Source organism: Coccidioides immitis (assembly GCF_000149335.2).
Source record: "Coccidioides immitis RS genomic scaffold supercont3.5, whole genome shotgun sequence".
NCBI lineage: Eukaryota > Fungi > Ascomycota > Eurotiomycetes > Onygenales > Onygenaceae > Coccidioides > Coccidioides immitis.
In genome coordinates, this window is record NW_004504307.1 from 1,933,387 (window position 1) to 1,959,409 (window position 26,023).

A 26,023-nucleotide genomic window follows, 5' to 3' on the forward strand; every position below is an offset into this window, starting at 1 on the left:
AAAATGGCCCACAAGTATTCGACGATCATCGACTCTTCCACCTACGACACGCAAGGTCTTTGTCCTGGAATAGATCTCAGGAGGCACGTGGCTGGCGACCTCGAAGAAGTCGGTGCGTTTAGGGCTCAGGAAGACTGGCGCCGCTTGGTTGGGCCCCTAGAGAAGCCTTATGCAGGCCTCTTGGGCCCAGACTTTAGCTTCATCACTGCCGCGGTGCCCGAATGTCTCCCAGACAGAATGGAGATTACCGCTTATGCGCTTGAATTTGGTTTCATGCATGACGGTATGGGTCAATTGCCTGTAGCCCTGTGAAGTATCCTGAATGAGGCTAATTGATTGCAGACGTCATCGATAAAGAGATCCACAACGCATCTTTGGACGAAATGGAGCATGCTTTGGAACAGGGCGGTCAGACCGGCAAGATCGACGAGAAAGCCGCTTCTGGAAAGCGTAAAATCGTCGCTCAGATTCTCCGCGAGATGATGGCAATTGACCCTGAGAGAGCAATGACTGTCGCCAAGAGCTGGGCTGCTGGCGTCCAACATTCCAGTAGACGGCAGGACGAAACGCACTTTAATACTCTTGAGGAGTACATCCCTTATAGGGCCCTCGACGTGGGATACATGTAAGCCTCCCGCACCCACCAATGACTTCAGCATCCTAGATTAAGCCTACCTAGCTGGGACTAATTGTGTTCTGCTATCAAGGCGCTGGCATGGTCTTGTCACGTTTGGCTGCGCTATTACCATCCCCGAGGAAGAGGCGGATGAGGCGAGGGAGCTTCTGAAGCCTGCTTTGATCACTGCCTCTCTCACTAATGATCTATTCTCATTCGAGAAGGAGCGCGGTGACGCCAATGTTCAAAACGCCATCTTGGTTGTCATGAGGGAGCACGGCTGTAGCGAAGAAGAAGCAAGAGAGATTTGTAAAGAGCGCATCCGCGTCGAATGTGCCAACTATGTCCGCGTGGTCAAGAACACCAGGGCACGGACGGATATCAGTGATGAACTTAAGAGATACATAGAGGTCATGCAGTACACACTTTCAGGAAACGCTGCCTGGAGTACTAATTGTCCGAGATACAACGGACCAACCAAATTCAATGAGTTGCAGTTGCTGAGAGCTGAGTATGGCCTGGAGAAATACCCGGCAATGTGGCCACCGAAGGATGCAACTAACGGCCTTCCTGTCGAAACCGAACGTAAGGAGCCTCTTGTCAACGGTAATGGGCATTATGCATCAACCAAGGCCAACGGCCTCAAGAGGAAGAGGAACGGTAGCGGTACGGGTGACGACACAAAGAAGAATGGCACTAAATGTGTCAAGAAGTCGGCACAGATATCGCAACTGAGCACGGATTCATTTGCTCTTGCGGATGTGGTGTCTTTGGCCGTTGATCTGAATTTACCAGAGCTGAGCGATGATGTGAGTTGGGCGTCTTCCCTACGCTGATTCCCCTCAAATATAGATATGACATATCCTCGGAGGTGTAACTGACGGTAATTATTAGGTTGTTCTCCAACCATATCGATACCTCACCTCCCTTCCTTCTAAGGGTTTCCGTGACCAGGCCATAGACTCCCTCAACACATGGCTTAAAGTGCCCCAGAAGTCGGCTAAAATGATCAAGAGCATCGTCAAGATGCTGCATAGCGCATCTCTCATGTTAGTCTTCTTCTACTCATTCAGGCCCAATTACCTTGCTACCCACCTTTTTTTTTCTCACTCTTCCATCCTGCCATGTCTCATTCAAACCGTCTAACGATGCTCAGGCTTGATGACATCGAAGACGACTCACCACTTCGTCGTGGTAGGCCCTCTACTCACAACATCTATGGCACCGCCCAGACAATCAACAGCGCGACGTACCAATATGTCAAAGCGACAGGTATGGCTACCGAGCTCGGCAACCCGTCATGCCTTCGCATCTTCATCGAAGAGATGCAACAGCTGCATGTGGGGCAGAGCTATGACCTCTACTGGACGCACAATACACTATGCCCGTCCGTATCAGAGTATCTGAAAATGGTTGATATGAAGACGGGTGGCCTATTCCGCATGCTGACACGATTGATGGTCGCCGAAAGCCCGGTCGGCGAGAAGGTGTCAGACGACGCTCTGAACCTGTTGAGTTGCCTCGTGGGGCGCTTCTTCCAGATCCGCGACGACTACCAGAACCTCGCTTCCGCCGACTACGCTAAGCAGAAGGGCTTTGCCGAGGACCTCGATGAAGGGAAGCTCTCCTTCACGCTGATCCACTGCATCTGAACTGTTGAGTCAGAGCCCAAGTTTGCGGGCGATGCAATGCAGCTGCGGGCATTCCTCATGAAGAGAAGGCTAGACGGAAAGCTCAGCATTGAGGCCAAGCGAGAGGTGTTGGCAACTATGAAAAAGACAAAAAGTCTGGATTACACGCTCGACGTTCTCAGGGAACTGCATGGCGAGTTGGAAAGGGAGGTTGGAATCTTAGAAGCAAAGTTCGGTGAAGAGAACTTTTCATTGAGGTTGATGCTAGAGATGCTGAAAGTGTAGGATAGCTGCTGGACGGACTATGGTTAGACCTGTGACCTGTGTTTCTCGTGCAGGGACCATGGTCACTGGAGCTCATAGACTGGTAGGGGATAGCACGGTAGATAGAATTCTGATACCACTGAGATCATTGTGCTTCGTATCGCTTTACCGCCCTAGTCAGTTGTCACGAGGCGAATCCTAGTAGTAGAGAGCCTGCCAACAATTCCGGTCCGTACATGTGAGTTGCACAGTGAGCGCCGCTGCCCTCATAGCTATTGCTGCAGGATTGGCTGGTTGTTAATAACCTCCCGTTGCTGAGAATGCTACGCTCGGTCCGGTATGCTTGGCATATATTGGTGACACCACGGGCCATCTGTAACCTGAAGCTTAGCAACGATTGCGGAATTCTATTGCTAGCTATGCACCTCCATGTTCAGCGTGTCGTCCCCTCGGATACTGCGCCACCGCTCGCTTTGCCGTACAAGCTCTCCATCTTCACCACCTAGCAAAGTCCAATATTTCTTCAAAAACCACACCCTCGCCTCCCAACTACGGACGTCCCAGGGCGTACCTGTCGAAGCATATCCAGTGGAGTCTTCTCGATCCTTCCTTCCAATGCCTGCACCTCCCCAACACACTAATCCGGTAAGGATATCAAGGAAGAACTCATCCTCGTCAATCTCTTCCTGATGGGTGATGAGATTTTTTCGTAGTGTCGGAAAGGGTAGAATATCTATGTATGGGTGATGCTGGATAGTAATTTGCTCGCTACTCGGCCTCAAGTCAGGCTTCAGTGTTTTGAAGATTCTCTGCACTGTGCCAATCGTATTTGCTTTGATCATATCATCTATCGACTCCGTGATAGACCGGAAGAACGGTGAGAAAGATTCGTCAGCACAGACCATCTCCTCGGTGATGCCAACATGCATTCCAAGAGCATATAATGCAGTTATAGTGCAGACTCTTTCAATGCGAAGGTTGTTGGCATACGGATCTGCTGCTGTGGCACTCGGTTTAAATTTGAGTACCCTGACCTCGCCATAGCGAAATGGATCTGAACCGTGTGTCTGTATCTGGAAGTGTGGACTGGCGCAGCCGCAATCGATGGTGGTGGTCCAATATGGACCAAGACTGTCGTTTTGTTTATCAAGAATGAGAAGGGAAGGATCAACATGTGTTGGAGAATCCCATAAACTCGGTGCGGATGACATGTCATCGGATAGAAAAATGTGGTGTAGAATCCCAGATGGTCAGTGAGGATAGGGTGTCATCTGAATGTGGAATAAATCGTTGATATTCTCCTAGAGTGACTGGAGATAAACTGGAAACAGATATGTCCGAAGCATCATAAGATGGGGGAGTCTTTGGAAGTATATGGGTTGGAGTGCTGGATGAGCCATGCGTTGTGACCGCCTCAGATTGGCCTGTGCCCGCAGTCGATGTTCGTTCAATAGCATCGCTCTGTGCTGCAGATGCAGCAAGTGCTTCAAGATAAGCCAGACGCTCACGAAGCTTCTCTCCTAGTGGATGAATAGTCAGTATTTATTTCTCCAGAGATTCCTGTGCCTATGGTCTGGGGGTTGCTGACATGAGAGAAGAGTTGCACTCACGGTACTTTCTTTGTGCTCGAATGTTCTGTTGCCGCCTCTTCTCCGGGTCACGGCGGACAGGTTTCCGTTTCTCCTTTCCTACGCTTTCACTCTGTTGTCTGACCTCTCGAGTTTGTAATGGCATCGTGTAGCCACAGATGCGATTCTGATGGACAAGGTGTGGTGCCAAATGCCTGTGACAAAGTCTGGAGAAGTGGTGGGGACGAGTGGAGTGGCTGTGATGTGATCACAACTACCGAGCATAGCGGACCGCTCGGAGTACGGAGCAGCGCTCATATGTAATAACTACGGAGTAACTAGCTAACAGTTAGTTAGTTAGCTAACTAGTTAACAGGACACAGATCACCCGGACTAGGTCACATAAAATATATACCTGAAACTGCACTAGATGTTCTAGATAGGATTGAAATATGAAGTCCAAGTCATATTTACGGTTGTTTATTTGTGCTGTCTTTCTAAATCGCAGATTTGACAGAGTCATGGCCCGAGCAAGCAAGTTCAATCTATCGATCCTGGACGAAAAGCTCATGGACCTGCAAGCATTTGCGGCACCACTATTTCCTCCACGTACTTCCAGAGTAAACTACTATCTTCCCCCCTGAATGCCGCGCCAGTCCAGTACGTATTTCTTGGGCCTTGCAACGCATACAGCTTCTCATAAAATCCGACCTTAATATCCTCAGCACTGACTTGAAGAGTATACGGGGCATGCGATCTAAAATCAACAAATTCAGGATCTGTTTGGCCAAACTTGTCCGGATTTTGCTTCTGAAGTCTCTTGACGGTCCTTATTATGTCCGCCTTCACCATCGCGTTAGACAGGGGAAAGGATTTAGGACTCTGCGGAGTGGCGTAGGCGACCATTTGCAATCCGGGAAGTCTAGATGGGGCGAAGCTGTACACTCCCGGGAGAGGAGGCAAGTTGTACTCCGAATCCTGGGCAGCATTCGAGATGCTGGCGTCCTCGGGGAGGCCCCGTGTTCTTTAAGATGCCGACATAGTAGCCCGCGTCAATAAACTTTCCAAAGAGTTCTCTTTTCTTTGTCGCTAAGGTCCATCGGGGCTAGGAAGTCAAGCTTTGGGGGTATGGCAATGAGGAGCTTCTTCGCGAGAATAAGCTTGTAGCCTTGGGGTGTACGAACAACGAGTTTGATACCTGCCCCTCCTTCGCCTCGATCCGCATACGCGACCTTGGAATCAAGGAGAAGACTTGAGGACGAAGACAACTCTATTTCGGCTCTGGAGTACGGCTCGCTGCTGTTTTGCCGGGCCGTAGTCAGAAAGCCAGCCGATAAGGACCGCACCGTATTCAATCCGCAGTATCGGAATTGTTCAAGCGTTGGATTCGCCAGTATATTTCCGACACCCGGATTGTAGTTGAACATGGTGGGAACCGCCGCTTGAAGTCCATACTTCTGTACAAACTCACCAAAAGGCATATACAACTCCTCGGGCACAGGGCTTGGAAGGAATATCCCATCGTTCAACCCGGGGTATTTGGAATTCTGTGTCGTATTGGCTGCGAAGGCTGCGGATACCTCCGCTTCCGATGGAGTTGTGACTTCTTTTCCGGTACGAAAATCATAGTTTAACGCAGATTGAAAGAAACCAGCAGAATTAGTGATTGGGATATCGAATCGTTTAAAGTAGTCCTTTACAACTGTAATGTTGTGCCAGATCAGGACCCCCATATCAATTGTGGTGCCGGTCGCAGGATCAATATATGTCTCGGTGTGGCCCACCTGACCCGTTTTGTTTTTCAATAACAATGACCGATTTGCCTTCATCCTTCAGAGTAATGGATGCATATGTGCCTGCAGAGCCGCCACCGATAACAGCCACATCCCGTATGACAATGTGAAGTTCTTTAGATCAAATGTCAAAGGCCTAGCTGACGCAACAACAGTCGACGTCAGGAGACAGGCTGAAAGCGAGATGAAGGAGAATGTGACGGAATGCATTGTGAAGTGGGTATGATCAGGAGTAGGGTGAGTATGAGACTGAAGGTGGATCGATGTTGTATAACATCAGAGCGGAAAGCTATTGCAGTTTAGAGGCCATGGATGAAAGGAAAGTAACGATAGAACAGGTCAAATTTCCTTTGCTTGGGGTAGCTTGTTTTGATTCTAATGGGGAATGGCCGGATTAGGCAAATTACCCACCATATACCAATTCATGCCAGCTTCAAAAAGGCAAACCCCGAAAGTAGCAGATCCCAACTGAGCCTTAACCACGGGGCATGTCACACCTAATAGCTTTCCCAAAAAGAGATATGCAAGCAGGTACCAAAGATAACACCCTCTGAGCAATCTCCAAAAAGCAGAATAACAAAGTGAAACCTCAGGGTAACGACAGAAAAAGAAACATTCGTCTATTGTGTACAGGAAAACATGCAGGAAGTTTGGGGAGAAGTCTTCTTGTATTTCTCCGTCCTGAATGCTTAAGAGGAACTAGGCCCAATGTAAGAACTTATTCTGTTGTCGTAAAGTCCTGGCAAGTTGAGCCAGCAAGGTATACTCATAACACGAAGAATCGTGTCAGACACTAGTTGGTCTTGGCGGCCACTGGTTTCTTTGCCTTCGGGACACGCACCCACCAGTACAGCGCACACGCCGCAAAGATATTGAAAATGATGTACACCCACATAATGCCGAAGTTGCGCCACACATCTGAGTAGTTGGCTGAGACAGAACTAAGGAAAACATTTGTGTCGCTGATGGGACAGAAATTGCAGTTTGAGGTCGCAAGTTCGTTTTCGATGTAGCCGCCCATAGTGGCCTTGTACGCTTCCATGTACTCGCCGCAGGTCCCGTTCAGCGGGTCGAAGCGCAGGTACTCGTTTGGCGCGCATGTGACTTCTGTGTTGGAGATGCCGACGGACAGCATACCACTGACGAGGTACGTGAATGGTGAGACGCGGTACATAAAGATCCAGAAACCTGGGAGCTGGTTGGGCGTAGCGAGGACACCGCAGAACAGGAGACAGAGCATGAAGAGCAAGTTACCCGTGTTACCGGCGTTCTCGGCAGTTTCGAAAGCCGCGATCATAAAGTGTGCAAAGGTGGATGAAAAAAGAAGGAAGGTCCAGATGAAGAGCCACATTTGCACGCCACGTAGCGTGACGGAGTCAGTAGGTTCGGCATTGTGGTTCAGACCGATGGGGTAGTACCAGCAAATAAACATGAGGACGGACATGAGCGAGTTCCAAGGGAGTTCAACGACAATGTTAGATATCATGAAAGCTTTCCAAGAGTAAGTTTTAGATAGACGTTCGCGGGCCTCGTACAAAGCGCGCTGGGCAACGAAATGTGGCATGATTTGCTGGATGAGTTGACCGAAAAGAGTCAACAACATGAAGATAGCGAACATCTGGTTCTGAAGTCCCTGGATCGTGTTGGGAGTATTAAACAGAGAGAAACCGACAAAGAGAGACGAACTAACGCATAGTGCGGTCTTGGAGTAAATGTACGTGGGTGAGCGCCAAATTTGCTGGAACACTCGGGTCTGGACTTCACAGAGCTGTGCACCGAATGGAGCGGCGAATTCGCGGTAGCTAGCCTTGTCCTCGCGCTTCTGGCCCGAGAGAGTGCGGGCAAGGCCGACCTGTTGGGAACTTTCAAGTTTCAGTTTGGCGAGGTGTTCTTGGACACGTCTATACTCGGGGGAGTTGCGCCATGTGTCGTACCAGTCGATGTCAGTGTGGGATCCGGGAGCAGCACCGATAACGTCGAGCATCCATTCAGCGGGGTTAGCAGCAGGAGGGCACGGGGGTCCACCATTGCGGACGAAGTAGTCAATAAGGATTTGAGAGTTCTCGCCAATATCTCCGTAATACACGATGCGTCCACCGGCCTGGAGGAAGAGGAGACGATCGAAGCGCTGGAACAGGATGGCGGAGGGTTGATGAATGGTGCAAAGAATAGCCTGGCCGTTCTTCTTCAGTTTGTCAAGGAGATCAAGGATAGCCCACGATGTCTGAGAATCAAGTCCAGATGTAGGTTCATCCAAGAAGAGAAGTAGAGCTGGCCTGGCGGCAAGCTCCACACCGATTGTGAGGCGTTTGCGTTGCTCGACATTGAGACCGTCACCAGGCACACCAATGATGGCATCGGCATACTCAGTCATTTCTAGAAGCTTTATGACCTCTGTAACATAGTCAATCTTCTCTTGACGAGGGACGTGAGCAGGCTGGCGTAGAAGAGCAGAGAAGGTAAGGGCCTCGCGAACCGTGGAGGTGTTCAAATGCAGATCTTGTTGTTGAGCATAGCCAGTCTTGCGCTGGAAGGATTCATCACGAGGTTTGCCATCAACAAGTATCTCCCCAGTGATAACACCCATGGTGGTACGAGTAGCCAAAACATCTAATAGTGTGGTCTTCCCAGCACCAGAAACACCCATAAGCGCGGTCAAGGTACCTGGTTTGACCCATCCATCAACATGATCAAGAATCCTGCGATGCTCCTTTCCGACCTTGATATCGTAGCAAACATCTTTCCATTGGAAGATAGCAGTCTGGCGTTCGATTATGGCAATGTCATCTGATTGGGACTTCTCCACAACAACACTGCGGCCACTACCGCTTTCGACATCATCCTCTGACTTGCTCTTCTTCAGGGCCTTGTGTCCGCGACGGAACACGAGGATCTCGCCCTTTGGCTTCTTCTCGGTGACTAACTCAGTAGCAACCAGATAGACAATCATGAGGATGAACATGAAGGCAAATATAATGCCAACGTTCCTCCACTTGTGCGAGGCGGTATAGCCATAAGATGACTCAATGTAACTGTCGCCATTGACATAGGGCTGTCCAGGCACTGATCCGACTGTGGAGCAAACATGGTTGTTAGGTCCAATACCCGCGTAGCCAGGGCCCGACGGGACGTAGTTGACACAGGCGAAGTCACGGTTGTGGAACTCATTGATCATTAGAGACTCAAAACCATAGCTGATAGGATTGATATAGGCAATCCAACGGGCCCATCCAAGCATGTACTGCGTCGGAATGGTGAAACCAGTGTACATACTGAGACCCAGAATTAGAATCGCGGCAGGGACGAGCGCTTGAACAAGGGTTCTTGTCAGCGATGCAATGGACCGGAAGAACATGGACATGGTTAGAGTCAGAATGAATGAGGTGAATACAAAAAAGAAGAAAGCACCAGGTTCTCGTCTTAGATTTGTCATGAAATAGAGAACCAAATTGTAAGTGATGGTGTTGAGAGTTTTGTAGGGCAAATCCATGAGCATAGATGCAAATGCTTCAGCAGACGGGTGGTAGAGGGCATATCGAGAGTGTTTCTCCACAATCCCTCGTTGAGCATAAAGAGTGAGCATTTCAAGGCCGGAACCAAAAGCATTCATGAGAACAGCAAAGAAGAGGAGAGCACTACGCTGGAAGAAGCTGTTGGTATCGGCCTTGAGGTCGTAAAAGATACTGGCGATGACGAGAGCCATGATAGAATTTCCAACTAATGAAGAAATAGTGATACTGGGATCAGGCTTTAATCGTTTGAAACCGCGCCATAAGCACAATTTAACCTGTTGTACGTATGAAAGAGTGTAGGGTGACGACACACGCTGGGCCTTGGCTTGCTGAGCTCTCCGGGATTGCTTGAACTTGTCCAGATATTCACCACCGAGTGCAAACTTTGCGTTGTACGCCTCAATGTCTTTCACAAGCTGTGCTCGCTCTGCTGAGGCTTTCCATCGTGCGGCGAACTCATCAGGCGTCCGGGGCACGCGGGCTTCGTAGCCTGGCTGCACGACACGCTCGAGGTGGCTAGTCATGGAAGTGAGGAAATCGGCATCGGTTTGTCGGTCAGGGCAGGCAAAACCCATGTCAAGGAAATACTGCTTAGCCGTGGTTGTGCGGCCAAAGTAGATCTGGCGACCTTCGTATAGAACCAGGACCTTGTCGAAGTTGTCGTAGGCAGCCTGAGGAGCTTGATAAAGGGAAACGCAGGCCGTGGTGTCATTGATGTCAGTCTGCATGCGAAGAGTCTTACAGAACTCGATGGCATTGGCACTGTCGAGACCACGAGTGGAGTTGTCCCAACATTGCAGCGGCGCCATGCTGAGGCAAGCTTCAGCAATACTAACACGTTTGCGCTCTCCACCGGATACACCGCGGACGAAGTCGTTTCCTACGATAGTGTTCTTGGTGTGGCTGATACCGAAAATGGCCATGATGACGTCCCGCATGTGCGTGGCGTACTGGTTCACAGTTGCTCCTCCAGGAATGTGGCGTGGTACTCGGGCCCGCGCAGCAAAGAAGAGAGTATCTCCAACCGTGAGCTTGGGGAAGTGGACGTCGACCTCAGCGGTGTAGATGCCTTCCCCCCTAAACTCGTTGGCCATTTGCTTTGCGCTCACACCTGATGACCATTAGCAGGAAGGCGTCCTATGAATGATGTCGGACGTACCTTGGTAATTGATGTTTGAGGTCTTGTCGACAATAAGGCCGTATGTCTCTCCAGCGATGGTCTTCAAGAATGTCGAGCATCCCGATCCAGGTGGTCCAAGCACTGCAAGCATTTCTCCAGCTTCAACCAATCCATCCAAGCTCTGTAGAATTTTGATTTTGCGCTGACGTTGACTTATGAACTTTCTCGCCAGGCTGAGAGTCTCTAACCAGACGTTGCCTACGCTCTTCTGGTAATCAGCATCGGAACTGAAGCCATGCACGTTCAAGTTGCTGAAGGCTACGCCCAGTGTCCGGAGTGGATGTGCTTGGTTGTCCTCGGTGTGCATCCGCAGCATGGCCTTGCACCAAGCCCGGGCATTGAAGTTATCTCCATTGGGGTCGAGGGCCGATCCAGGATCCGCCGCAAAGCGGTTCTGCACAGTCGTTGAATAAGTGCTCTGCTCTGTGAACTGCCTGGCCAGCTGATGAACCTCCTCTTCCCTCGTCACCACGCTGGAGACGCCGTCCTTCGCACTTTCGGCTCCGCGGTTGTCATTAGCCCCGAAATTGCCCACCAAGCTCATCTCTGCGGGTGTCCTGGTTCGACGGCGCGAATAAACATCAATTGAACGTATTAACTATACTAAAAAGAAAAAAAGAAGGACTGAAGGTAGAAGGGTGGAATATGGTTGTCGGGGTGGGCGTCAACTGCCAGGAGCAGAAGATTCTCCGGGGCGGCATCATTAGATGAAGCAGCACATTGTTGAGAGCGCGCCCCGGGCTTCTTCGCTCTCGGTTTTGAACCGAACACATGGCTAACGTGATCCATACCAACAAGGCCTGGACGTGTTTCGCGACCAATTTTGGTCTGCGTCATTCAGGCAATGGCTCACATCAGCCAGGTCGATGTATCGTGTCAGCCAGATCAGTTTTCGGGCCTTGGCCCAACCTAGTTTAGAGGAACCCACGCGGGTTTGCGCCGTTTTGGGCCAGAAACCGACTTATCCCTGTCCAGTGGTCTGGTCTTCCCCCCCAGCCCATGTTGCATTGGTTCGACTTAGGCTTGCTTCGTCTGTCCTGCGCAGTTTGAGCTTCCATCAGCTTCACAGAAGGGCTTGGCATTAATTGGAACACTCCTGCTTGCTCACTATCTGCCTGTGGTCATCGTATGCATAGGCCCTTCCGGTACCACAGGGCCTTTTAAGTAAATTATTCGTCTGTATCCAAAACCCAATCCTTGTTTACGGACCGTGCTGTCCAGTCTTCTCCCGTCGGAGCTCAACCAACGTATGAATCACACACGAGAAAGCACTCGGAGTACTTGACGCGGTTCCACCACCTCGTTCCGGCTGCTGAAGCTTATCTCACTTCCCCAAGGCACAGCTGGGCTATCGGATAGTTAATCATTTACCAACGGTAACGGCCTCCCCTGCTTTTGCAGTTCCTCTTCTTGGACCAAGTGTTCTTCGCAATAAGGAAACCCAGATCTCATAAAGGTCCTACATCCGATAATTCCGTATCCAGTCTCCGCGAAGCAGCGATGGTGAACCTCCAAGCTATCCAAGCCCACAATGCGGCTCTCAAATCTCTAGCCCCAGGTCTCGTCGCGGTGTTTGGTAAGTTCAACGTGCTCCAACGTTTCACTCTTTACGATACTCCCGCCGAAAATATTCTTGCTCTTGAAGCAGAATGCCCGCGCTGCAAAGGCTCTCCTTTACCCTATCTCATCTCTTGTAAGCCTTTTCATTTCACTAATACCCCCCAGTCGGCGGCACCTCCGGCATCTCCCTCTCCACAGCCCTCGCCTTCGCTCGTCACACGCTCTCCCCCAAAATCTACCTCATCGGCCGCAACCAGTCCGCCGCCGACACCGCCATTGCCTCCATGAAAAGCATAAACTCCTCCGCCCAGCCGACCTTTCTCCAAACCGACATATCCCTGCTTAAGAACGTCGATAGCGTGTGCGCCGAGATCGCAGCCAAAGAGAAAAAGCTAAACCTGCTATTCATGACACCGGGATACATGACGCTGAAAGGCCGGGACGAGACGGCCGAAGGCCTGGACCGCAAATTCGTGCTGCATTACTACGCGCGGATGCGATTCATTGTCAACTTGCTTCCCCTCTTAACCGTGGCCGCGCAAGACCCCTCTGTCAAGGCCAATGCTAGACTATCCCGCGTAGTCTCCGTACTAGAACCGCTCGTCTCCGTCCGCGCCGGCGGCTCCGGTAAGCTCAACTTCTCCGACCTCAGTCTGAAGCACACGTTCAGCCTCAAAAATTGCGGCGCGCATGCCAGCCTGATGGGTGATTTTTTCCTGGAGGGCATGGCGCAGCGACACCCGCATACCTCGTTCGTCCACGCGTACCCTTCTGGTGTGGCCACGGGCCTGATGCGTGAAATGCCGGCTGGGGGCGTGCTGGCTGCTGTGCTGACACCGCTATTGAGTGCATTTATGGTGCCGATTGACGAGAGTGGGGAGAGGCATTTGTTTGCTGCGACGAGTGAGAGGTTTCCTCCCAAAGCTGAGGGTGAGGGGATGGAAGGGGATGTCGCGGTTGGCAGCGATAGTACGAAGGGGAGTGGTTGTTACTGGGTGAGTTGGGACGGAGAGGTGTTCCCAGCGAACAAGAAATTGGGGAAGACGAGGGAGGAGGGCGCGGTGGAGAAAGTGCTGCAGCACACGGAAGAGGTGTTTAAGCGGGTGTGTGAGGAGGGCAAGACATACCCGTGAAATGTCATCGGGGGATAAGGGCTCGGCCTAGGCTTGAGAGTGGCGAAGGGCCACAAGGAAAAATTGGAAAGGGGCCTGAACTGCTTTTGCCGCTGGTTGAACATGTTCTTTGTGTCCCTCTTGAGGGCAACAGAATGGTCAAGTTCTGGTTTGGTTAGTTCGCAACCGCTGTCTCTTCCTTCTATATAGAACTTGCAGCCTGAACCCAAGCATGATGTTCATTCCAGTACTTGTCCAGGCTTACATGCAGTTCTTGAGCAGGCTAGGCATGTATATGCAGTAGATCAGATACCGATAGAGATGCCAGTCATTGCACCAGGGCTGCTGGGGGATGATTTTGAAGTGGATCAGTGTCAAGTACTTCACTTTATGCCGCCCACAATTAATTAGCACACACTTGTGCAGTTCCTCCTAGATAAATTAGAGAGGAAAAAGCAGGCCAATCATGGGTGTTCTCTTCTGTTCTGATATCTAAGGAAAATAGCCACATAAGTTGGTCATAGTAATGAAATGCTTTTTATCAGTGTGGCTGTTCCACTCAGCTGTGAGATCTTTTCATTGTTGGTGAATGTATGTGTCCTTGGGCTTCTTTTGCACATGTCTCTTAGAGCAGTTTGTATGATGAAATGCTTTTTGGTCTGTTTGTGGTAGATATCATGCTCAGCATACGTGCTATAATACCTACAGGAACCTCCAAGATTGTCAGCCAGCAGACAACAAGATATCAAAGGCCTAGGGATCGTGGGACCTACTCCTCTCAGAGCTTCCAGCTACTTCTGTAATTTCTCTTAGTGCTATCTTCCAGTGTCCTAAGCACCTACTTGCCACTTAGCTTTAATTTGTTGAAGTCAAAGCCGAAGGCATGTAGTCTCTGTACCACTCTTCAAGAGCGATCTTCTTAGACATAATGGAACTCTGCAAGAACAAAAAAGGGGGGAAAAAGCAAGCCTGTCAACATGAGTGTAGGGCAAGCCTGGATAAAGGAAAAGCAAAAAGTAGCCTGCCTGGGGACCGGGGGTAGAGATGTTGAGTTGACAGAGCTCATTGCGTAGACCTAGTACAGTGATGGAGCGAAGGGCGACTTGGTGGAGAACAGAGCTGAGGGCAAGACGAGGAAGGGTGAAGATAAAGCGGCGTGTGTGGCACGCTAATCTGGAACAAGATGATCCGGGTCGTCATGCGATGGTTACATACCTCAATTCTTTGACCTTCACCTTGACTATCTTCAAATCCACCACAATCGCGGATTGTCCCAATCCTCAGCCCATCGGTGCCACTAAGGAAAAACAAGACGACATGCCATTAACCTCTCTGCCGCTCGAACTCCTTGAAAACATCTCCCAATTAACCTGAGCTCCCTTAGAGGAAGCGAGGTGAGTCATTAACAACAGCAGATCGCTAGCAGACATGTTGTGATAAGTGTGAAGATGATGCTCAGAGGGAGACTGCCGGATCTCCTAAAATAACTGAGGAGAAAGTACTCCGTACTTCTGCTGACTAATAGTTTACTCCGTGCATGACATCGAAAAAGTGCAGTCTCAGCAGTTTGATAGATTTGTTGATTTTGTTTCTGTTTCTTTTAATCTCTCACTGGCAATTTGTAATTCTCTAGAAGCTCATCACACAGATGTTGTAAGGATTGCTTTCCACAGTTCAGTGTGGCAATGTGCCTTTGATTATAAGTGAGGATTCAAAGAGAAAATTTGTATTCTTCTATCTCGCAACATTCTCCTCTGTTTGACAAGTTATCGATTTGAATCGCTAAGAGAAACCCGCGACAACTTGTTGAATAGTTACCTAGCATTGTGCGTGGAGACGCCTTCAGCGAGAAGAGCGCCGGATCCGGCCACAAGATGGATCGGATTTAGCCTCCTACTCACCAGATAACCGTAAAATGCTGAAATCTCTAATTGAAGGGATGTAGTATTCGAGACCGATGTAGTTATATTTGGATTGCTCTTGCAGGAATTTACTCCATACAAAGCTCATATAATCCGAACTTCAATGCTGAAGAGAGCTAGCCCATGGATTCCCGTGCAGAGGCGCGGAAGACCGAAATGGAAAGGGATATGATATAAAAAAGAAAAGGCCTTGGGTATTAATATACTCCCGGACCCAAGCCCAATGCTTTTTTCTCCCTCTTATGGTAGTTTGCGTCCAAGATTGCAATCAGGGCATCACAAAAGTATCCTATTCTATTTAATTAGCCTCCCCTTTTATTTTCCCAATTGACCCCGACCCCGACCCATCATATCATTTTTTTTTACTTCCCCCATAGTATATACATGTTCCCGCAAAAGAAGTGTACAATCAATCCATAATAGCTAATATCATACAATTGAGAAGAATGTTTCCCGCATGTAATGGCAGCATCAACCAAAGTACCAGTACCAGAGGGTAGTCATGAGGCATGAAGACCCCTCTGTTATTCCTAAATGTGACGGGAAAAAGAAAGTCACAGTACCCAACGGGCCTGCCATCTTACCAAAGGAAACACCGCGGCATGAAGAGCCTTCATCCAAGCAGGAATTGGAGTAGGAGTAGGGCCCTCTCTAGGGAAAAATATAAATTAACCCCTTATCTCCAGGTCTTCATACGTGCAAGATCGGTCTTGAACGCATTCCCCTGATTCCTCTCCATATCGTTGAACCGGTCCATGTCAGCCCTTCCCTGCGGGTCATCAGTGTACCGATCCACATCTTCCAGGTCGTCGAGCCGGACGGATCGATCTCGACGTCTACCGCGTCCTCCTAGTCTCTCTATTCTCGACTTCGCTCCTCCGTAGCCCTTGCTCCGACGGCCCATGATGCTACCCAGCCCGATACGACGGTGTTTGCGCATACCGATGCACAGGCCGCAGGCGATGAAGAAGACGACAACCAGGGCGACGGGCAGGCCGACCATCAGGCCCAGCTTATTGGGCTTGGACGGCGGAGGCGGCGGGTAGTGCTGGACCGGCTTCTTGGTCAGGGAGAATGTGGGACCGATCTTCACGTTGCGGTGCTCTTCGTTGTTCGCGACGAAGTTGATAAGGTGCAGGGTCAGGTTGTTGCGTGGCTTGTCTCGGAGCCAGGACTTGTCCATCTTGATATCTACGAAGCCGATCTTGTTGGGTCTGGGCTCGGAGGTGTAGGCCAGTTTGCTCTCGCTTTCCGAGACGTTTACGAATTCGAGGGTGATGATGACGGTGGAATTGATTCCGAATGCATCGACGTCCCATGTTACTGTGGTTTCCCCCCGCCAATATCGAGTCAGCACTGCTCAAAGAAAGCACAGTTATTATCTTTGTTTGGCATTACCTGGATGTGGAACATCGTCAACATAGAGCTCCTGGCCGACACGCGGCTCGCAGAACGGGTAGCCTGGGCTGCCTTCGTCGGCATGGCATGCCTCCACGTCGCTATCCGTGGGCTCTGGAGGAGAAGCGTCCTGCGTTGGGGCTGGTACCGTAGCGGTTGAGGTCTCTACTGCCTCTGAAGTGAACGCAGACACGGAGGCATCAGCGGTGGCCGTAGTAGATGGTAATTCGGTCGTAGCAGACACTAAAGTCGGTCGAAGGAGGCAGTAGTATCGTTAGCAACATCATTCCGTTTTGAGCAACATTGGAAGCTCTAGGATGGTCTCACATTCGACTGAATCCTGCCGTCTCAATACTTCTCCAGCGGCACTGGCGTACCCGCTCAGCGCGGCGGACAACGCCCAGAAAAGGGTATACCGTGACAAGAGCATGGCTGGCCTGAAATTATTGTTCCCGTAATGTATCAGGACGGGGCAATCTCGAGGGGATCACACCACGCCGTTGACTAGTTATTCTTCAGGGGGAATGGAGTGGATGTCAATTCGAGCACAGCACGTCCTCCTGCCGGCTCCGGGGCTCAAAAGCGCTCTCACACACACACACACATACAGGCGCGGTGAGAGGAACATTCCAAGCAACTCTCCAAACTAAGCCAAGCAGCGATCACGTAACGGACACTCCGGCAGGCAATTACAACTACTTTCCCGAAGAGGAATGGGCTAAGGCTGGCTGGATGGTGACGGCACACTGTGATTGGCCAATGCTGGAGAATTCGGCCGGTCGGCAATACATACATACGGCGTCATTTCGCGGATTTCCCTGTTTTTGCCGGCTGTTTCCTGCCCTGGATTGCGGGGGCATACATGTGTATACGTATGTATGTTACTAGGGCATTACGCTGGGGTAAACAGTTTATTTAATCCATACATGGAAAATAATCACTGGTTACATATGTAGTGGTCTTTTAAGGGGGAAAAAAGAAACCATCTTCAAGGCTTGGTGATCTTCACGGGAACACTCAGGGCATGAGAAGTATCCGTAAGCTACCAGCATATGTACGTACGATGCACGCTGTATGTATGTATGTCCGTTCCGAAGGGCCCGAACGCGCGGTAGTGAAGACTGCGCATCCGGACCCAAGCTTATCCTCTGAGAAAACAGGCCTAGAATGGTCTTCTTGCCCTCCAATCCAAAACACAGAGATACCAGCTCCAGTATATATGTGGTCCAACAGCCAGACATCTAGCCCCGAAATTCGCAATCTCCGTCTTTATGAATTTTTGGTTGCATCCGTATCTCAACTTCTGAGTTTGGGCAGCGTACCTAACATCCTCTGGGGGAAACTGTCTTCTTACAGTCTACGAAGTACCATTATTTGACCAATGTACGGAGTATATTGAGGCTAAAAAAAAAAAAAAGCCTAGATTACTCGAGAATGAGAAGCTAACATACCCGCAGGATACTTTGTTTGTGGTATCCGATGAATTAATACCTCTAACCCAGAGACTTCTCTGCAGTGTAGGCCTCGATATCTCCACGGACTGGAACTGCATTGTAGTAAGGGGTTAAATCCCGCCCTTCCCCCATCAAGCACCTCCACCTTGATCTGAATGCCCTTTTCAAGCTCCATTCAAAGAGTTTATTGTCGATGCATTCCTTGAGACCAGTGCTGTTTCCTTCGTTGCGGCAAAGGAAAAGTTAATTTCGTATGATCTGTGATGGTCAGTTTGATCTTATATAAGTTGTGGAGCTCATTTGTTATTTTTCTACGGAGTACGGAGTACTTGCGTCGAGATACACATGGAACCCAAATGAGGGTCTGAAAAGATGCCCCTCTTCATCAACTGCCTGAGACTTAGAACCTTGTAAATGGTTTGGTGAGGTCAAAATTATAAAATGGAATATTAAGCTGCGCTAACTATAACATGATGTAAGTCCAGAAGAAAATCATCCTGGGAGAGCTGGGTAAAACCAGCAAAGTTTCTTCGGAAGCACTGTACCCTGTAAAGGTACCTCCATAACAAACCCTGACCCTTTCAAACCAGCCATGGTTATTTGGAAGGATTGAAGAGTAAACAGAGCAAAACAGTGACGGAGCTGAAGGCTAGCCAATTAACCAGTTAAGTAAGTTTTGGCTGCGGGGGGAAGAGAGAGAGAGACAGAGACATGAGACACGCTGGCCCGGGTTGGCTGGGCTGGTTGGGTTTGCCATTTTGCTGGTTGGCGGGTGGGCGGAGCGGCAGGCGGCTGTGGCTCGTCCCCAGCAACGTTCCAGAAATCGGGCAAAAAAGTCTGTCTGCACCTTTTTTTGTTGACATTTGAACTATGTAAGGAGTACTCTGTAGGTTTTGGAGAATTTTCTTTTTTTTTTTTACTCTAGGCACATCCGGCATTGACAGGCTGTCAAGGTCAGCGTGAATCGCTTGAATGAGTTATGAGTGGCCCTGCTCCCCCTCATTGGCTCTCCAAGGCCGCCAATGTGAGCGCCCATCTCAGCCCTGCTCTCTCGGTCGGTGCTTTTCTCTCACCCTCAACCTCTGCCGGGCGAGACAAGGTGGGAAAAATAAAATAAATAAATAAATAAAAAAAAACAAAAAAACAATAAAAAAAGACCAGAGGAGCTGGACAACACATCAAAACACCAGCTAGCTGACTGGGCCAAACGCACCTCGCGCGCCCCGTATTCGCTCAACCCCAAATTCGCTCGCTGTTCACGCTGCTCGTCCTCCTCTTCCCGTCGTTTCTCCAGCCACCAGATCGGAATTTTTTCCTTTTGCTGTATCACCTCACCTGCTTGTCCCCACCACCGACCACCACCACCAGCGCCGCCCGCTGCAACCACGGCCTGGCCCTCGAGCCTCTCTGAATGCTACCCTTTTGATTTTTTTTTTTTTCAATTCCCTCGTAAGGCCACTCATCTCCCACATCGTGCTTACGCACTGCTGCCATCTCCTGCTGCTTGGCTGCCCAGCGATATCATCTCGACCGACCACCTCCCAACTGGTGAAGCTAGCTAGTTACGTCCGCTAGTTAGTTCGTTGTGCCTCGAGGAACAACCACAACAAAGCAAACAGACCAACATCAACAAACCAGATTGTGAGCATTGTCTCTCCCTCGCAACCTAATCCAAGCTTCAAGCAGATACCTTAGAAATAGAAAAAAAATCGGTTTTTCTCTCATGTGAATAGAAGGTTGGCTGACTGCGTTCCTCAAGGCCTCTCAAACAACAACAACAACACCCAGCCGCAGGCGACATCATCGCATGGTTTCCGGAACATTTCTCAGCAGGTAATAGTCGCTGTGTCACAGAACCAGATGTCTCCAACAAGCCAGCACTCTTAGCCTCTTCACAAGTCGAATCCTGCAAGTTCTTTCGCTTTTCCAATTCCACGAAGTATCCATATACATATATAACATATACATACCTCGCGAAGACCGCCCTCCGCCTGGCTATCTCTCCCTTCCTTCCATCCTCCCTTTGCGTCCACTTTTTTTTTTTGTGTCAATTTTTTCTTGAGTATGATATTGGCCGGATAAGGGTCCTTGATCAAGATGGGTGTTGACACCCGCAAACCGATTCTCCCAGCACCCACAGATTCTACTTTCCTCGACACAACCGGTGGCAGCGGCACAGGCACCGGCACCGGCACCGACATCGCCACTGATATATCCCGCCGCACTGACAAAACATCCTACTCCCTCCCCGACGACGGAAGCCCAATCACCATTTCCACTCGCCGCAAGTCCCAGCCTCGCGAGCGAGAGGAGAGCAAGGTGTCGCGCTCTGGACACAACTCTCACACCTCCCTTCTGATAGAGTACTTCGAAGGCGGGAAGAGATCCAGCGGCGTCAACTCCCGACCCAGCGTGCGTGTCAGGGTGACTCCGTCCTCGTCACGCAAGAATAAAGATCGAGACGACCACGTTCACATCACCGAGACTTCCTCCGGGCGCAAGCCGTCCTACACCAGGCGCATCTCCCTCGGGACGCCTAATCGCACAAAGGAGTCGGCAGAGGGAGCCGCTGACGATAGCTCGGCCACGTCTGGAGCGGATGAGACCCCGACTGCGCGCCAACCGCCCGTAGAGATCGAATTTGTGGACCACAATAGCGGTGTCTCCTCGCGATACGTACAACCTACGTCTGAAATTTCTTCCATGCCCCCCGAGAGCCTGTTTGGGAGCACGATGGGTGGTGCTTCCGAGACCCAACGTCGCAGACGCCATAGTTTCAGTGACGAAGAAGAATTTGAGCAAAACGATAATCTGCTGAAGACACCCTCACGTAGAAGGAGCCGCAGCCTGAGTCGTGAGAGGATCGCGCAAAAGGCCGCGGAGAAACTGAGCAGTGCGCCGAGAGACCACGTCTCGCGGCCAAAACAGAGACCGAACGAGAGAGCCCAGAGCAGCAGGGATATGGGACGGGATATATTTGAGTCCGATCTAAAGTCTCCGAGAAAGCGATCCGGAAAGCATCGAGAGAAAGATCTGATCAGTCCAGAGTCCAGCCTGCTGAGTAACTCTGCACTTTCACACAGCAAAGCCGGCGGTGATCAATGTTCTTTCCGATCGGGCACTTCACGTTCATCTCTCAATAATCCTAAGCTCCTAGAGACCGTGGAAGACGCGATTCGACGACTCATTCTCCCCGAGCTAAAGGAGCTAAAGAAAGATCAGAAGGTGCAATCCAACCGTGCGAAATTTGAACACGACACAAGTGCCTCCCGCGCCTCGGGAAGCGTTGGCTCGAAAGACGAATTAACCAGACGCTTGTCGAAGCATGCCAGCGCTCCCGATGTGAGTAAGCCACGGCTGGTGGTTGGCAATGAAGATCCCCAGAGTCCGCAGAGCCCGTCAAACGAATATAGCAGCAGAAGAGAGCGAAGGCGGAAAAAGCAACATTCACCGCCACGAGAACGGAGGGGTTCGAAATTCGCCGAATTCCTCGCCCCAGAAGAGCCAGGAATCTACCGGAAGAAGAGTAAAGGTCTTCGCGACGCCGAAGCGGCAAAGATCGTTGGAACAGCCCTTACTGCGGCTGCGTTGAAGCACCATGATTCGACGTCGAGCTTTGGTAGCAAGCGGGAACGCGGCTCGCGACGTAGCGGCAGTGGAGGTATCAACGAGACTGAACTTATCTTTGAGAAGCACGATGTGGCGCCTATGCCTCACCTGCGGAGCGAATTGGAATCACAAGTCACCAGACAGTCTATTCAGTCACAGATGTCCGATAACAGCGCCGGCCCTCTCCGCGGAGAGGTCGTCCGCGGTTCACCCCGAGAAGTTACCTCACCCACCACTAGACCTCTCGATATTACTCCACGAGCTTCGCAAAACAGCCTTAAATCGCCCCGAAGTAATCTGTCAAACCCTCCCCTCAATATCGACGAGATCGAGCAGGAACCAGCTCACGAACGAGACGCCTCTCCAAGCCCGGACATCCCAGGCATCGACATTGATTATCCCTACGGCAAGGAGGGCGGCAACCTATTTTTACAGCGTGGTGCGCTTAGCCCGATACAGAGCGTTGCAAGTTACCAGGAGGAGCAAGAGGAGAATGAGGAAGAGCAAGAAGGTATTCAACATGCCCCCTTAGCCCACGGCGACCACCGACTATCGATTGATTCTCTTTCTTCAGCACCAAGCACAGACCTAGCGAGGTCGACGCGAAACACAGACCATAGCAGCGAGAGACGAAGAGCCCTGAGCGATCATCAGAATGAATCTGGTGTAGAGCTTGGATACGGTGACTCCCCCAGACTTTCGCGGAGCGATGAGCACTGGGAGGAGAGTCAGCACGAAGAATACGATGACGATCATCGAAGCGTAGGAGAGGAAACCGAAGTGGGAAGCGTCGACGCGAAGCGAATGACTAGGTACACTGATGAGAACTTTGACGATCCCTTTGATCCAGGTCACGAAGTTGCAAGAGGTGCCGCTGCCAACGCGGAGTTTATCCATACGCCGATCGGTGTGGAATCCGCCGTGGCGTCTCTGCTTGATCCGTCTGTCGTGGATGCGGGGTCGACTCACTCGCCAGTCCTCGAGCCACCTAGCCGTCCCCGCAGCTGGGGTTCTTCGGGTTCCGTGAGAGAGTTGACTCGCGATGTCACCGTAAACAGAAAAGGAAGCCCCCTGAAACAACAGTTAAACATTCCCTCCGGACCCGCTGAGACATCGTTCCAGAAACGGATGGGAGTCAGTTCGCCGCCTCAAAGCGTCGCAAACTCCACGGACGAAGATGACAGACCATATATGGGTGCCACCGGCCTTCCAAGCGCCGGAAGCCCGATCCCCGAAATTGGACATATTCCGGACTCAGAGGAATCTGAGATCAATACGAATCCGTCAATCATACAAGGTCCGATCGGCGGCATGCCGCAAGGCAGTCGTGAACATTGGCCCTTTGGTTCCAGTCCCCCAGGCGTCCAGGGAGATATACTGACTAATCCGAACCAATACCATGACCCTCTCGAACCAAGTCCCTTGCTCATGGACAGATCTGGACCTACGGGATTGGGAGTGATCGCCGAAGAGAGCGCTCCTCTCGATCAGCCATACTATGACCAATCAAACGCCTATCACAACGACCGTGTCGATGTGATTTCTCCCGGAGGAGGGAAAGACGAGGGTTATATCTCTGGTGCGAATCACCGATCTGCCAGCTCCGCTACGCCAGAGCCAAAGGGGAAAGGTCTGGCGGCACTGGAAGATATTCCGTTTAGTAGCCCGTTGGAAGAGGATGACGATCCATATACGCACAGACGGCAGCTCAGTGGGTTTTCTCATGGCATTGCGTCTCCTCTGTACGATAGTGCTACTGGACGTGGGATTGATATGATTCAGTCGAAGGATATTGTCGCGCTTATGGATCATGTTTGTCTACCATCGTTTTTTGTTCTGCTTTGGCCTCTCCCTCTTTTTATTTATATATATTTTATTTTTTATATCCTGATACTAACCGCTATTCTAGTTGACCGTTCGAGACGCTCAGAGAAATGCTCGTGATACTGAGATATTGGTCACTCTCGTACGCAGCGCGGCAGAAATGCGCAACTCATTCGAAGATATGAAAAAATTTATTGCGACGCAGGACGAGAAATTACTGGATACTACCGAAAAACATCATGGACAGACTCGTCAAATGCTCAATGGACCTCGACCACAGCCAGCGAGCGCTTCACGGGCCCCGAGACGCACGTCGGAAGACGATGATGATACGCCGACGAAGAGGAAGAACGTGTTTAAACGCGCGCTGAAGGGTCTGAGCTTGAAGAGTTCCAATGATTTGACGCACATAGAGGATATGCTTGTTCATCTACTTGCGGAAGTGGAGGCTTTAAGGGCTACGCAGGAGAACCAGCTACGAGGGAATACGCTGACGGAAACTCGTAACTCACTGGATAACCCCCGTGGTTCTTTAGATGGTTTCGGGTCTCAAGGACAGCCGGCAAACGGCTCGAATCAGTCCGCGCGGTATTCGAACTCTCCTCGTTCCACCGGCGATGCGAAGCACTTGTCCCTGCAGCATGAGACCGAACGCCGTATTAGCCCGGTGATGGAGGATAACGAAGAGCCCCTGACGCCTCAGGAAGAAGTGCTTCTTGACCCTCAGATGAACGCCGATGCTCATTTTCTCGGCCGCCATAAGCGAGGAGGGTCGGTTCCGATAACAACCCCTGAGCGAGTTGCCGTTGCCAGTGGAGCCTTGAGCAACGAGACAACACCCAAGATGTCCACGGACAAATCTCGCAAGCACAAATCGAGCAGCTCCTCTTTCTTCCCGAGAGTATCACGCTGGTCGAAGACGACAGCTTCCTCTATGGGCGAGAACATCAAGAACAGCATGCAGCTGGGCCGGAAGGAGCGTCCGTATTCAGAAATGTCGCGCTCCGGGTCCGATCTGAATCTGAGCGGATATGCTACGAACGATTGCTACGACCACCGAGGTGACGATCGACTCCGCTCAAACGGCAGTTTGGATCGTGAGAACAGATCCGAGAATCGACCGCCCTCTCCCCTCGTCCCGTCGCAGGTATCAGAGATTCCGAAGTATCGCGCTCACAGGGATAGTTTGAACCTTCAACACCCGCAGCCGCGTCCTGGCGCACGGTACCAAACGCACCTTGAAACGCAGGCGCATAACTACACGCATATGGAGTCACCAGCGACCGAAGCTTGGGTGTCGAACCATAGCATCGAAGGAGCTGGCTATCAGCATCAGCCTCAGTCTAACGCGGGTCGTCGGTCACCACTTTCCGACGGAGGATATTCGGCTACTTCATCCATCACCAGTAGACACACTGGGCCACCCCGACCGCCCAAGATCAGAGACGAGGGCCCCTTAGTTCCACACCGACCAGCGAGTATTAAAGATGGAGTTCAGCCAAGCTATGCGGAGAGAGTCGCACTGCGAGAAACTAGTAATATGAGCAATCCAGATGGGGTATGTTCTTTTTTTTTTTTTTCCTTTTTTTGGAAGATTTTCAATCCTCTCTACTCGTTACCTACTAGCTTTTTCAGGGACTGACCCTAACTTTACTTGTAGAAAATTGGGTCACCTAAGGGATCTCCCGGCCGCACTGGTCCTCAGCGGAGGCCTACCGGTCCTCGACCAAATCCCAGTTCTGGGAAATATAGCAGTGGCCAAGGTGGTTTTTCCAATGTGAAGAGACACACACAGCATCAGGGTAGTCCGCATCAGATCGATGATGAGGACGACGAGTATTAAATTTGCTATTTTTCAGTTTTCTTTGTTTGTCTTTCCACTTTTCCGTTTCCAGGCCTGTGAACACATTTTGTCTATCAGTTTCGATTTCTTCCGTGCTCCCATGCACCGCTTTTGCTGTGTGGCACTTGCGACAAGAGGAAGACGATCCATTATGCAGACGGTTGAAAAAGGAGAGCGCTTTTGATGGATCCTCTCTTTTTTTTTTTTTTTTTTTTCCCTAGACAAAAATAATATTGACTCCCCCTTGTGTTTATGATTTTGTATTCCCCCTTCCTAGCTTTCCTTCGCGTTGCTATTTCTTTTCCTTTCCTTTTTTTTTAAAGCCTCGTTGCGGATTGGTATGATGACTTGATGACAATGGCCTCCCTTCTTTTTTTTGCTTTCTCTTCTTCGATTTAATTTGCCTATGCAGCTCAGCGCCGGTGATGAAGCTTTTGACTGTTAAATCCTGCGGGCGATAAATGTGGGCCTAGGTTTTGTCACCTTCGTTTCTGCGTCGTGTGCTTTTCTCTTTACGCCCCCCTCCCTCTTTTTTGTGTTTCTGGTGTATGAATTAACCCCCCTATGATCATCAATGTGAAAAATGTATTCCAATTCCAATTCTAATCCTAATATCTGTGGCTGCGGTCTAGCCGGCCAGTACTGCGTAAATAGCTGATATTGCAGCAAAGTCTTGGCGGCCGATTCTCCCGCCGAAATCACGCCGCAGAGACCGCACCAGCCAGCTTAACTACGTC

General features: G+C 50.5%; 9 protein-coding genes across 9 annotated transcripts; 4 read left to right on the forward strand and 5 right to left on the reverse strand.

Annotated features, from left to right (window-relative positions):
* Positions 1-3: 3 nt before the first annotated feature.
* CIMG_09089 (geranylgeranyl pyrophosphate synthase) lies at positions 4-2,268 on the forward strand (the record flags this gene model as incomplete). Its single annotated transcript, XM_001239467.1, has 5 exons — positions 4-283; positions 343-625; positions 708-1,425; positions 1,511-1,665; positions 1,773-2,268. The coding sequence occupies 5 exons, from the start codon at positions 4-6 to the stop codon at positions 2,266-2,268; spliced, it is 1,932 nt and encodes a 643-aa protein (XP_001239468.1).
* Positions 2,269-2,924: 656 nt separating this feature from the next.
* CIMG_13575 (uncharacterized protein) lies at positions 2,925-4,318 on the reverse strand (the record flags this gene model as incomplete). The annotated part of the gene is made up of 3 exons (XM_004444805.1): positions 4,122-4,318; positions 3,823-4,031; positions 2,925-3,578 (listed from the first exon to the last, which is right to left on the reverse strand). The coding sequence occupies exons 1-3, from the start codon at positions 4,243-4,245 to the stop codon at positions 2,925-2,927; spliced, it is 987 nt and encodes a 328-aa protein (XP_004444862.1). The 5' UTR covers positions 4,246-4,318.
* A 328-nt stretch (positions 4,319-4,646) lies between these two features.
* Positions 4,647-5,908, reverse strand: CIMG_12282 (uncharacterized protein; the record flags this gene model as incomplete). The annotated part of the gene is made up of 2 exons (XM_012358323.1): positions 4,647-5,057; positions 5,141-5,908. The coding sequence occupies 2 exons, from the start codon at positions 5,906-5,908 to the stop codon at positions 4,647-4,649; spliced, it is 1,179 nt and encodes a 392-aa protein (XP_012213746.1).
* Positions 5,909-6,196: 288 nt separating this feature from the next.
* On the reverse strand, positions 6,197-11,108 carry CIMG_09093 (ABC transporter CDR4; the record flags this gene model as incomplete). The annotated part of the gene is made up of 2 exons (XM_001239471.2): positions 6,197-10,495; positions 10,544-11,108. 2 exons carry the CDS (start codon positions 11,106-11,108, stop codon positions 6,666-6,668), a joined length of 4,395 nt encoding a protein of 1,464 aa, XP_001239472.1. The 3' UTR covers positions 6,197-6,665.
* A 956-nt stretch (positions 11,109-12,064) lies between these two features.
* On the forward strand, positions 12,065-13,257 carry CIMG_09094 (uncharacterized protein; the record flags this gene model as incomplete). Its single annotated transcript, XM_001239472.1, has 2 exons — positions 12,065-12,140; positions 12,290-13,257. The coding sequence occupies 2 exons, from the start codon at positions 12,065-12,067 to the stop codon at positions 13,255-13,257; spliced, it is 1,044 nt and encodes a 347-aa protein (XP_001239473.1).
* A 907-nt stretch (positions 13,258-14,164) lies between these two features.
* Positions 14,165-14,610, forward strand: CIMG_09095 (uncharacterized protein; the record flags this gene model as incomplete). The annotated part of the gene is made up of 2 exons (XM_001239473.1): positions 14,165-14,274; positions 14,316-14,610. 2 exons carry the CDS (start codon positions 14,165-14,167, stop codon positions 14,608-14,610), a joined length of 405 nt encoding a protein of 134 aa, XP_001239474.1.
* An 810-nt stretch (positions 14,611-15,420) lies between these two features.
* On the reverse strand, positions 15,421-17,231 carry CIMG_09096 (uncharacterized protein). Its single transcript, XM_001239474.2, has 3 exons — positions 16,884-17,231; positions 16,557-16,799; positions 15,421-16,481 (listed from the first exon to the last, which is right to left on the reverse strand). The coding sequence occupies exons 1-3, from the start codon at positions 16,984-16,986 to the stop codon at positions 15,835-15,837; spliced, it is 993 nt and encodes a 330-aa protein (XP_001239475.1). The 5' UTR covers positions 16,987-17,231; the 3' UTR covers positions 15,421-15,834.
* Positions 17,232-19,047: 1,816 nt separating this feature from the next.
* On the reverse strand, positions 19,048-20,354 carry CIMG_09097 (uncharacterized protein; the record flags this gene model as incomplete). The annotated part of the gene is made up of 4 exons (XM_001239475.2): positions 19,632-20,354; positions 19,492-19,568; positions 19,224-19,424; positions 19,048-19,092 (listed from the first exon to the last, which is right to left on the reverse strand). The coding sequence occupies exons 1-4, from the start codon at positions 19,657-19,659 to the stop codon at positions 19,048-19,050; spliced, it is 351 nt and encodes a 116-aa protein (XP_001239476.2). The 5' UTR covers positions 19,660-20,354.
* Positions 20,108-25,886, forward strand: CIMG_09098 (uncharacterized protein; the record flags this gene model as incomplete). Its single annotated transcript, XM_001239476.2, has 3 exons — positions 20,108-23,431; positions 23,529-25,001; positions 25,104-25,886. 3 exons carry the CDS (start codon positions 20,108-20,110, stop codon positions 25,284-25,286), a joined length of 4,980 nt encoding a protein of 1,659 aa, XP_001239477.1. The 3' UTR covers positions 25,287-25,886.
* Positions 25,887-26,023: the final 137 nt, after the last annotated feature.

Excerpts from the sequence above, each read along its gene's own strand:
- CIMG_09096 (XM_001239474.2), bottom strand. The coding sequence starts at position 16,986 with ATGCTCTTGTCACGGTATACCCTTTTCTGGGCGTTGTCCGCCGCGCTG. Across the intron at positions 16,800-16,883 it reads ACGGCAGGATTCAGTCGAAT|TGTCTGCTACGACCGAATTA; the intron begins GTGAGACCATCC and ends GACCGACTTTAG. Across the intron at positions 16,482-16,556 it reads TGACGATGTTCCACATCCAG|TAACATGGGACGTCGATGCA; the intron begins GTAATGCCAAAC and ends GGGAAACCACAG.